This window comes from Salmo trutta, chromosome 1, assembly GCF_901001165.1.
Source record: "Salmo trutta chromosome 1, fSalTru1.1, whole genome shotgun sequence".
In the NCBI taxonomy this organism is placed as follows: Eukaryota; Metazoa; Chordata; class Actinopteri; order Salmoniformes; family Salmonidae; genus Salmo; species Salmo trutta.
Window position 1 is genome coordinate 18,884,853 of NC_042957.1, and position 12,459 is coordinate 18,897,311.

The 12,459-nt window shown below is 41.8% G+C and overlaps 1 protein-coding gene across 1 annotated transcript in view; it reads left to right on the forward strand.

Moving 5' to 3' along the window:
- Nucleotides 1-5,344, forward strand: part of afg1lb (AFG1 like ATPase b) — a 31,065-nt gene extending 25,721 nt beyond the window's left edge. The window contains exons 11-13 of the mRNA XM_029736271.1: nucleotides 2,855-2,995; nucleotides 3,427-3,534; nucleotides 4,690-5,344. Of these exons, the coding sequence (XP_029592131.1) occupies nucleotides 2,855-2,995; nucleotides 3,427-3,534; nucleotides 4,690-4,839 (399 nt within the window). The 3' untranslated portion in view covers nucleotides 4,840-5,344. The remainder of the gene's footprint in view (nucleotides 1-2,854; nucleotides 2,996-3,426; nucleotides 3,535-4,689) is intronic.
- The last annotated feature ends 7,115 nt before the right edge of the window (nucleotides 5,345-12,459 follow it).

The following is a 12,459-nucleotide window of genomic DNA, read 5'->3' on the forward strand; positions in this document are numbered from 1 at the left end:
TTATATGACAGAGTTTTTGGAGGCCATATGTGGACCATCTCGGGGAGTGTGGTGCTTAAGTGGAAGTGACGGCTACTTGTGCCGCGCTTGCGTGCCGGTCGGGGCTTGGGGGTTTCCAACTTTCTGACTGGTTGTGGTTGTGTGCATGTCACGTTTTTGTGTGTGATTGTGGGCAAGTGCGGGCATGTTTTTGTGTGTTTTTGTTTTGAAGTTAAAGCTGGGTCGCAAATGGATCTTCCAAATGGACAATGACCCAAAGCATACTTCCAAAGTTGTGGAAAAATGGCTTAAAGATAACAAAGTCAAGGTATTGGAGTGGCCATCACAAGGTCCTGAACTCAATCCCACAGAAGGCCTCCAAAACCTGACTCAGTTACACCAGCTCTGTCAGGAGGAATAGGCCAAAATTCACCCAACTTATTGTGGGAAGCTTGTGGAAGGCTACCCAAAACGTTTGACCCAAGTTAAACAATTTAAAGGCAATGCTACCAAATACTAATTTAGTGTATGTAAACTTCTGACTCACTGGGAATGTGATGAAAGAAATAAAAGCTGAAATAAATAATTCTCTCTACTATTATTCTGACATTTCACATTCTTAAAATAAAGCGGTGATCCTAACTGACCTAAAACAGGGACTTTTTTACTAGGATTAAATGTCAGGAATTGTGAAAAACTGAGTTTAAATTAATTTGCCTAAGGTGTATGTAAACTTCCGACTTCAACTGTACCTGAGCTCAATTTCGAGTCTCAAAGCAAAGGGTTTGAATACTTTATGTTTAATAAATTTGCAAAATATATTTTTTTTAAAACTGTTTTCGCTTTGTCATTATTGGGTATTGTGTGTGTAGATTGAGCAACATTTTTTATTGAATCTATTTTTAAATAAGACTCTAATATAACAATGTGGAAAAAGGGAAGGGGTCTGAATACTTTAAGAATGCACTGTATGGTCACTATGCCAGGGTTCTCACAAATAAGTGGGGCTCAGCCCCATCTTGTCAGCTTGGCTGCGCCACTATGTAAAGATTTCAGACCAAATGAAACTGATATTTAGTAATGATAGTTACTCTATCTTTGAACCCCAATGACATTGTCACTTTGTGAAACAGGCCGTTCATAAATTCAGAGCGTTATCATGTTCCTCAATTAATTCAGTGCATTTCAGCAGTAGGCTATCTGGACACAGAGTGCACCCCGAGTATAGTGTTGTCAAATCATAAAAACTTTGTAACGGGAGTCAAACAAGTCAAATGACCAAAGTTGCTGAACTTGCTCCCTCAACTAATGACAGAATATCATATGTTTGGCAAAATCAAGTTGATGATTATAGAGAAGATAGCAGATCAGCTCATGAATAACGGGATCAAGTTGATAGCAGATCAGCTCATGAATAACGGGATCAAGTTGATGATTATAGAGAAGATAGCAGATCAGCTCATGAATAACGGGATCAAGTTAATGATTATGGAGAAGATAGCAGATCAGCTCATGAATAACGGGATCAAGTTGATGATTACGGAGAAGATAGCAGATCAGCTCATGAATAACGGGATCAAGTTGATGATTATGGAGAAGATAGCAGATCAGCTCATGAATAATGGGATCAAGTTGATGATTATAGAGAAGATAGCAGATCAGCTCATGAATAACGGGATCAAGTTGATGATTATAGAGAAGATAGCAGATCAGCTCATGAATAATGGGATCAAGTTGATGATTATAGAGAAGATAGGAGATCACCTCATGAATAACCGGGAGATGACAAGTGGAAATAGTTGTTAAATAATGCATTGCAGCCTATGGATTACAGAATGAAGTTAGGAATTATAATGCGAGACAGGAGTCTGGGTTGAGAGTGGGATTCACACTGGATAGGAATATAGCCTAGGCTCTAGGACAGGAGAAGATAGGATTTTTCCTCGTGCATCTCTGAATTGTTAACAGATTTCATCTCTGTGACAGAGATGCCTATGTAGTGAATTGTGCATAGGCCTATCAAATGCATGACTGTCTGAAGAGTCTCAATGACTGCTGAAAGAGGCACATGTTATTTTATAGGCTATACTGTAGGGGTTTCCTGTAGGGTTTATTAAATGCGTTCAGTTCGCATGTGCAGTCTGTCGCTTTCAATTATATGTGTGCTTTGAATTTATGGTGACTTTGTGTGAAGTAAATACACTAGGCTAAAGGCTTACATGTGACAACCTGTTTGAATAATGTGCTATTGAATTTTTAGCTATCTTTGGCTGCGCGTGTTGTGTATTTTGTTGAATAGCATTAGTGTGTCTTTGGGGGAAAATGTTGTAATTTCCTGGGTTTTGTCATTAAAAAAAATCTGAAAATGCGAAGTGTTCCAGGGACAGTCCCAGGATTCTGGTTTGCCATATTAATCCCTACATTGTACTATGCAGATATAGGATCTCAATTTGATCAATCTTTTGTTGCTGAGAATTTTCCTGCACCGCAGGAAAGGGGATACCTAGTCAGTTGTACAACTGAAATGTGTCTTCCGCATTTAACCCAACCCCTCTGAATCAGAGGTGCGGGGGGATGCCATAATCGACATCCACGTCTTCGGCAGTTGAACGTTGTGATTTACAAAAGTTCACTGAAAGCCCACTGTTAAATTAACAGTATTGCACTTTTCAAGTAGCCTACTTTTGGCCAGCTAATAGCCTAACCACCGATCAAGCAACATTGTGGACTAAACATTCAAGTCCTTTTGCTGCAGGATTATTTTGCCTGGACAATATAGGTCAAATTAAGATCCTACATCTGTACTTGTGTGATGGCATTTAAACTCCTCCGTGTGTGTGTGTTTGCTTATTATCCCTGTCTCTGTATGTTCCAGCCAGTGGGTGCTAGTGACTACCTGGAGATGGCCCAGGCGTTTGACACAGTGTTTATCCGTCATGTCCCCATGCTTACCCTCACTCTGAAGGATCAGACACGGCGCTTCATCACACTGATAGACAATTTCTATGACAACAAGGTTAGTGTCAGTCACACTGCATGGGGAAAACATGATGTTTTACATTAACATTTTTAGTCATTTAGCAGACTCTTATGAGGAGCGACTTACAGGAGCAATTAGGTTTAAGTGCCTTACTCAAGGATTTTTCACCCAGTGGGCTCGGGGATTCAAACCAGCGACCTTTTGGTTACTGGCCCAACGCTCTAAACTACCAGGTGTTTGGGAAGCACCTAGGCAGCAGTACCTATCTGTACCTGTTTGTAACTCAAGTATTTGACATACTGCCATGGTCCGTAGCTGCAGGGTCTATACTGTAGTTTGTTGTAGGTGTTATTATGTGCAATAGCATCCCCTGTAACCATCTATCCACACTCTATCTTACAGCAGGTGTCACTGTTTCACTTTAGTTGTTACAGAGTTGTTACCATTCCATTGTCCATCTGTCACAGGTGAGGGTGGTGCTGTTAGCTGATGCCCCTCTGGACAGGCTGTTTGTCCACTCTGGAGGGGAGGACGACCGCGACCGCATGCTACTGGACGACCTGGGCCTGAGCGGGGTGAGACCACACGGTCCAACCACAACAAGACCAGAACATAACCAAAAACACATTCCTTGATGTCGGGTTGGAACCAAAAATTATTTTCCAATTCTTCCGTTCTGAACAGAACCATCATTTATTTTGTATTCCACTGTTCCGACCAGCAAAATAAAGTTAGGAACCGGTTCGACCCCCAAAAAATAACGGTTTATATTGTTCCTTTTTTATTTTACCACTTTTTTTCTCCTCAATTTCGTGATATCCAACTGTCCCATCACTGCAACTCCTGTACGGAGGCCCACCTGTTCCTTTTTAAACCTCTGAAATCTTAATTTAAATTTTTGTTGTGTAGCTTAACATTAAATGACTTCATCAATCAGTGGGTATAGAGCAGTTTACTATGGAACGGGCAAGATATAGGCCTAGTTGTTTCCATGCAGTGGACAGACAAGAGTAGGGCGTGAGATGCTAACAGAATTTTGCAGCTGAGGAGAGCATGAGAAAGGGTGGAGGAGGAGGCTTGAAGCGCTGGGCATCTTGTTATAACATGCATTATCTGAATTAGGTCCACAGAATTATACCTAGGAGGAGCGGCTTCTATGAAGGAATAAATCCAATGTGAAACGTACTATAGTATCCTTAACTAGCATTGAAAAAGTGAATCCATTATTCTCTAATTATAAATCTCTCTCCCTAATTTCTGAATCACGCTTGTAACGTCACTAGGCTACAATAGCCTATGCTTCAGTGGGTGAGGTACCCTACACACACACACTGGCAAAGAATTTCACCAGTCAGGCCAGGCAGACGCTGGAATACATTTTTGAGTGATAGTGAGGGCTTTGCATAGGCACTTTGTTGCATTTTTTTTGTGGGACTGTAAAAAAAATTCCCGGAATGTAAAATAACGTTATTAACCTGTTTCCATGATTTTAAAAGAATGGTTCTGTTTCGGATGAGTATAGATCACTTTCATTCCTTGTTCTGATTCTGTTCTTTGTAAAACATGAAACGTTTTTTCCAACCACGGCTTGATATAAACATTTGTGTTTGTGGTTTGTTAACTGCTGTGTTCGTGTTAAATTCTCTTTGTGGTCATGTTTGTGTCGACCCCATTGTTTTTGGTCATGGTTGTAGTTGAGTTAAACCCACTGTCTGCGGTCCTATTTGTAGGATGTGGGGGACCGTCTGTCTCTGTTCACAGCGGAGGAGGAGATCTTTGCGTTCCAGAGGACCGTCTCCAGACTGACCGAGATGCAGACGGAGATGTACTGGACTCAGGGGGACCGCAGTAACACTACACACACACAGAGAGTAAAGTAAAGTACCCCCAAAGACAGTAAAATACCCCCAAAGACCTCGCAACAAATAAAGGGTACGGGTAACCAACAGCAACTTCTCTTTTAGACTGAAGTATAATATAACCAGCAAAAATACATCATAAAACACAGACAATTGGTACAGTAGGGCTCAATCAATTATATCCCTTTAGACTGGAGTATAACGTGACAAGCTAAAACACCTCGCAACAGTCAAGGAGATAGAGGACTTTATTTTGTGTCCAAAAGCCCATTTTAGCAAGTAGTCAACTGGGTGGGTCTTCCAATCGGTTAGGGAAGGATCACATTATTCCATCCAGGTCACCAGGAGGGATCAGCCAATTAATTATACTTGTGAGGAAACATTTCATAACTGCAGGTGGCAGTAAATCGCCAACCTTGTATTTATACCTGTTCAAACAACACACTATCTAGGTGGCAGTGTGCACCCTTTCAGTTTTTTTTTGCCAAATCATAAAAGTAATAGAAGAAAATTGACTACTTAAAAATGGAGATGCCCTCAATGGCACTGCCCATGCTGTCACAGATGCCATAATGGGACATACAATGATGCGAAGTCTATGGAGCTAACCGATAAACACTCCAAATGTACTATCTCCCTCACGTACTTTAAAGGGAACTGACGGGAACAAGAGAAACTCATTCATGACCCATATTAGTCTTCCTAAAACGTACATGGAGAACAGAGGGAGGTATAGCTACTTATAAACTGGGTGGTTCGAGCCCTGAATGCTGATTGGCTGACAGCCGTGGTATATCAGACCGTATACCATGGGTATGACAAAACATGTATTTTTACTGCTCTAATTACGTTGGTAACCAGTTTATAATAGCAATGAAGCACCTCAGGGGTTTGTGCTATATTGCTAATATACCACAGCTAAGGGCGGTGTTCAGGCACTCCGTGTTGCATCGTGTGTAAGAACAGTCCTTAGCCGTGGTATATTGGCCATATACCACACCCCCTCTGGCCTTATTGCTTAATTAGCTAATTATGCAATAAGGGACGACACATCATCAGTATGCGCTGAAGGGATGGAAATATGAACTGATCAAATGTCCTTCTTGGTGGATAACTACCGCCCCCCTATGGTTGGGTTTGAACTGTGCCACTTCAAAATAATAAAATGAAGTGCTGTACATGTAATTACAAAATGTATAGATCAAGGAAGAAATAGCAGTGAGTATACTTGAGGTATGTAGCCAGCCATCTGCCCTGTAAAAATGCTAAATGTAATGTATTTGTGCCTACTGTTTAATAAACCATGCAGTAGAATCTAAAGGTGAAAAGAACGGTGTCTTGAGCCTTTTTAAGGATGAAACTGCAAAGGCAAAACATACATTATTAGTTAACTATTTGTCTTAGGAAATGTTAGATGTGTTGGATGATTTCAGAAAGTAAAAGCTGCACACTAGTAGCTCTAACAGTGTTGTGTTTGAGATCACCTAAAGCCCGATTCAAGACCGGGAGGGGGGCAAGACCGGGAGGGGGGCAAGGGGTCCAATTCAAGACTATGATTGTAATTTAGTCAAATCACCACCATAATTAGAGTTCTAAATGTCCAGTATTTCTGGGTTCATATTTCAGAACAACAAATTCATTCTTTGGACATTCAGAATACTGAAAAAATGCATGCTAAAGGAGAAAATAAAGTCACTCTACAAATTGTTACTATCCCAAACACAGTGGGGAACAATGGGCTTTCTACGCCTTCAGAGAAGGGCTAAGGATTTATAAAATAATGATTATAATAGTATAACAATAATAATTATATTATTATTTTCTGATTTAATTTCTTCAATTTTGTTGGAAAGGTTTGGAGTGATAGTGGAATCAACCAATTGCATTTTGACATAATGAGTGGAACTGTATTTACAAAAACATATGGAAACCTCTGCCTTCATGGATGGCCAAAAGGTAACTGCGCAATAGCAAGCAGTAGTTTTCCCATGGTCTAGCTCGCTAGCTTTTGTTGTTGGCTAGTTTGCAGCAGGTGTTGTCGAAGAGGATGTTGTTGCTAATTTGTTAACTTCTTGTTGCAAGTTATTCTTGAAAAGGGAGAAGCTAAGTTCCAAATGATCATCTGGTAAGTGGAACTGTGTTTTTTTATTGCAGTGTGCTTGCTGTTAGCCATCTCTTTGATGTGTGTGAAACATTGTTGCATTTAAAGTGGAACTGACAGCATTTTAGCAACATAAAATCTTTTACAAATCTGTTCATATACACCCCCAGGAAGAATGTCACTTTTTTAAACACTTTCTGACAAGAAACCACTTAGATGTGGTCATTTTCACGTTTTCATAAATTCTTAGAATGTTTGGGAATTACATATACTAATTTTATAGCAATCTAGATTGGGAAAGTGGCGGTGCGTTTGGACAATTTAATAGACACTGCAGTGAATAAAACATCTGTCTCGTCCAGGACCAGTCTACACCGACCAGTGCGCTATAGCAAATCAGAGCTACAGTAGGCCTTTATACAAACAAGTCATTTGCCACACGGGCCTGCCATCATTCACTTTGAACCTTACTGTGTGTTTACAGGCAGTAGCAACAGCACGACTTTAGACTATTGGAAACCATTCACCAAAAGAGACAAAATTCACCTGAATGATTTCTGCAAATATCTGAAGACCACGGGAGTCCTCTTACATTTGGGAAGTGTACAGTCCTATTGATCAAACAACCATGGTAAGGTAGGCTCTCTCTACCTCAGTTATGCACATCAACAAGAACAACAACTAATGCTAGCCAGAGCAAGATTCACTAAAATCTAACGAAGGACATTAGATTAAACCCCCTCAAACTTTTTCAGCTAGTTGGCCATCAAAATTGCACTGATAAACGATAGGGAATTGTAGCCTCCTCGTCCTTCTGCAGCTTGCCTGCCAATGCATGCTTGTCCCAACCAAGCACCCAAGCTAACTGGGTAAAGTTGGCTAGCTTCCTAGCTAGCTACATCCAGGCACAAATGAGAGAACACCTCACTCTAACCATTTTACTAGCTGTAGCAGAGCTGGTTAGGTTGTTCACATGTTATCTAAAGCGTTTTTGACTAACTATTACTTTTTTTGTCTATGTTTACTGACACCGGTTATATTCTGCGGTTGTTTGCCTGTTCGTAAATGTATCAGTTGTTCTGGCGCTCTGGTACACTCAGATGAGAGTGCTCTGAAATTGGAGTAGAGAGCCAGAGTGAATTTGCAAACGCAAGAGATATGCTAACTGGATAACAGTAGTTCGGGATCTTGCTAACTAACCAAATGACACCTGCATCTCCAGATGTGTATAGCCACCGAAAAACAATATGAGGGGAAAAAGTCAGTCATTCACCCACTCCTCCAATGGCATGACATCTATCGGGCTAACGTTAGGCTCCTGTGTTTTTAGCTTGCTACATAAATAGATACGCTAGCCTATTAGGCACGTTATGACTGACTTGTGATCATTTCCCTTGCTAGTTTGATTGTATTGACGTTTCCAGCGTTAGTTACATTCGTCCGTTTTTGGAACAGTGCAACCCGAATGGCGGCAGCAAACAATGTAGCAGGCCAGCGGTAGTTTACAACCTGATAGGAATAGTTTTTGGACTCCAAAGAAATGTATTGGTGAATTATATGAATCATGCATTGAACTGCATCCATCTATTCAGACAACAATGCCTTAGTGTACGTCATGGAACGCTGAGTCAAATAGAACCTATTTTTAAAACCTCTTATAAAGTTGGTTTTGTAGCATATACTGGGAATTTGATATTTTTGGCTGATATTATGATTGTCTGTTTGTTTCATATCTGCAAAGTAGTTAACGCTGTCAGTTCCACGTTAAACTTTAGGTCACTGGTTACTTTGTGTGCTAAATGTGAAATGCTTTTTGCAATGGAAAGTAATAGTTGTACATTTCGATTGGGAAATACTGTTTTTGTATTCTTATGAATGGGACCTACTGGCTCATTATGTCAGAGTTTATAGACTGCTGATCCTTTAACATCATGCTGTGTGTGACTGCTGTCTTTCCATCGGCCCTATGCAGTGGTGTAGTGGTGCCTAGAGAAGTGGGTATACTGTAATTTTGCTAAAAGGTTCCCAAACGGCCCACTCAGCGAAGGCAAGGCACCCTGTGTGAAAAATCCTATGTTTTCCTATGGTTTTGTATGAGGTTTCCTATAGATTTTTCAAATGTTCACTCTCAAAATCCCACTACAGAAATGTGATGGTCTAAGTCCACAACAATGCTTAAACCACATCTGATTGGGTGGGCCTGTCAGGACCTGGCTCCCCAGTGGGTGGACCTCTGTCCACCCAGGCCCATCCATGTCTACGCCCCTGATGCAAACGGCACATGATGCAAATGTGCATCACAAATAGCCTACTAACCAACACTTCGGACTAAAGGGAAGGGATTAAGAAGCGAGTATAGGCAATGCCCACTGAATAATGCCCACTGAATAATGCCCACTGACAACAAAGTGGGTATATGGCGTATACCTGCGTATAGCCTCCACTACACCCCTGGCCCTTTGTGTTTTACAAAAAGTGCACTGTCCTACATGAGTGCGCTGGTATTATGGTTGCTGTCCTTTCAGAATCACCAACCTGTCACACACTGAAGGCCTAGGTCCAATAGGTTCACCTCTGTACTAACCTGTCACACACTGAAGACCTAGGTCCAATAGGTTCACCACTGTACTAACCTGTCACACACTGAAGGCCTAGGTCCAATAGGTTCACCACTGTACTAACATGTCACACACACTGAAGACCTAGGTCCAAGAGGTTCACCACTGTACTAACCTGTCACACACTGAAGACCTAGGTCCAATAGGTTCACCACTGTACTAACCTGTCACACACTGAAGACCTAGGTCCAATAGGTTCACCACTGAAGGCCTAGGTCCAATAGGTTCACCACTGTACTAACCTGTCACACTGAATGCCTATAGGTTGAATGCCCAGTCATATCTCAGACATAAATTACTGCAATTTAAGACCATCCATAGAACGTATTATATGCCAGTGAAACAGAATATCATGCACTCAGAAATGTAATTCCTCTGCTGGAGGTGTAAAACAAAAAAGGGGACATATTAGCATACGGTATGGTCTTGTGAAGGATGGCTGAATTCTGGCAAAGTGTATGTTCTTTTATCTCAGCATGTCTACAGATTCTCCCTTCTCCCTGTTTTTGTCTGCTTGGAAATGTTGATACTGGAAACTGAAAAAACTGACCAAGCATTTATAGCAGCAAAGATATGCATTGCCATTAATTGGAAGGTTGGTTATCCTCCCACAATGTCAAGTTATGTATCACTAGATTTGATTTATTACAAGGTTAAGGGTATACTCTGCAACTTTCATAAGGTCTGGATATGTTATATGGAATACAGTACGACGAAAGGAGTCTATTGAAAACATGCTAACGTCAGGGGAGATACCTATTTAGGCAATCCCTAGCTGCTGGGCTGCTCAGTCCTTGCTCTGGGGTTCTGTGTCCTGTGGGTTGTCACTCTGGCCTTGGCCTAACACACCTGAAAACGATAATTAACGTTTCACTAAGATCCTAAAGCTGAGTGTAGTGTGATTTTTAATTTAACCCTTATTTTACCAAGTAAGTTGACTGAGAACACATTTTCATTTACAGCAACAACCTGGGGAATAGTTAGAGGGGAGAGGAGGGGGATAATGAGTCAATTGTAAACTGGGGATGATTAGGTAATTGTGATGGCACAAGGGACAGATTGGGAATTTAGCCAGAACACCAGGGTTAACACCCCTACTCTTACAATAAGTTCCATGGGATCTTTTAGTGACCACAGAGAGTCAGGACACCCATTTAATGTCCCATCCGAAAGACAGCACCCAACACAGGGCAATCTCCCCAATCACTGCCCTGGGTCATTGGGATATTTTTTTAGACCAGAGGATAGAGTGCCTCCTACTGGCCCTCCAACACCACTTCCAGCAGAACCTGGTCTCCCATCTAGGGATTGACCAGGACCAACCTTGCTTAGCTTCAGAAGTAAGCCAGCAGTGGGATATGCTGCTGGCCAAAGTGGCACCGCTGACTACAACACTGAGCTCGGATGCCATAATTTATTCACCATTGTGTGATGGATATATATTGGATGTGTTAGATGCCACAGTCTATTCAAATGGTCAAGCAGGTTACTGCCGGTATGGCTTGAACACAGAGCTGAAGCAAAAAATAACACTGAAACACTGAGCTGATGTTTAACGTTTTACCACAAGATGGCAACAGAGGGTAAGTGATGACCAAGAGGTTTGTTATTATTGCTTCTAATGACGACATCCTGTTTATTTTATTTAACTAGGCAAGTCAGTTAAGAACAAATTCTTATTTACAATGAAGGATCAACCCAGCCAAACCCTAACCCAGATGACACTGGGCCAATTCTGCACATCCCTATTGGACTCCCAATCATGGCCAGTTGTAATACAGCCTGGAATCAAACCAGGGTCTGTAGTGACACCTCTAGCACTGCTGCGCCATTCGGGAGCCCAAAATAAATAATACAATGATGTTATCTCTATCATTCTATCATTCATTCAGAATTACCAAGATGGCGTAGCAGTCAGACATCTTTGTCCTTTCGTCTTGTCGCGTCCCATGTGTATATATATATTTACATATTTTCTTCGCATATCTTTTTATATATTTTTTTCTAAAAACTCAACCTCAAAACACCCTCCTGCAACCCGCCTCACCAATTTAAAAAAAAAAGAAAGTATTATTTACCTCAAATCTGAAATCCACAACAGAAGCTAGCCAGCGGTTAGCCAGAGGTTGGCCAGTTCACTGGCTAACGTTGGAGTTCAACTAGCCACGGTTGGCGGTCATCAGCTATCCCTTAGCTCGAAAAGCTATCGCAAGTTTTGTACAGCGCGACTCAGACCAGAGCATACCGGACCTATTTTCTCTCCATATCCCCGGATTAATACCGCAAGCTCTGGACATTTATACCTGGATCTTGCAGCTAGCTAGCTGCTTCCCGAGTGACTATTGGCTAACGTCGGTCCCGGAGCTAACATCAATTATTCCGGAGCTAGCCAGCTGAAGAGTTCCATCAGCCACTCCTGGGCTACAGTCACCTATCCGGACCCGTTTTACTGCCGATGCGGAGCCCCATCGGGCCTTCACGACTGGACTACTGACGTTATCTGCCCGAGGGAGTTATCCAACTGGCCCCTCCGTCGCGACGTAACCTAGTCGTTAGCTGTCTTATCGGCTGCTATCTGAATAGGTCTATCGGACAATTTTCTTGGGCCACTATAACTATAACTATTTTGGCAATTGGACTGGTCCCCCCTACCACACGGAACCCCACTGATCTACCGACGGAAACACACGAGGTGGCTAAAAACAGACCTCCCTCCATCTTCCGCCAGCTAGCTGCTACCTATGGCCCGGCTAGCTGTCTGAATCTCACGGGACCCTTATGATCACTCGGCTAAACATGCCTCTCCTTAATGTCAATATGCCTTGTCCATTGCTGTTCTGGTTAGTGTTTATTGGCTTATTTCACTGTAGAGCCTCTAGCCCTGCTCATTATACCTTATCCAACCTTTCAGTTTCACCACCC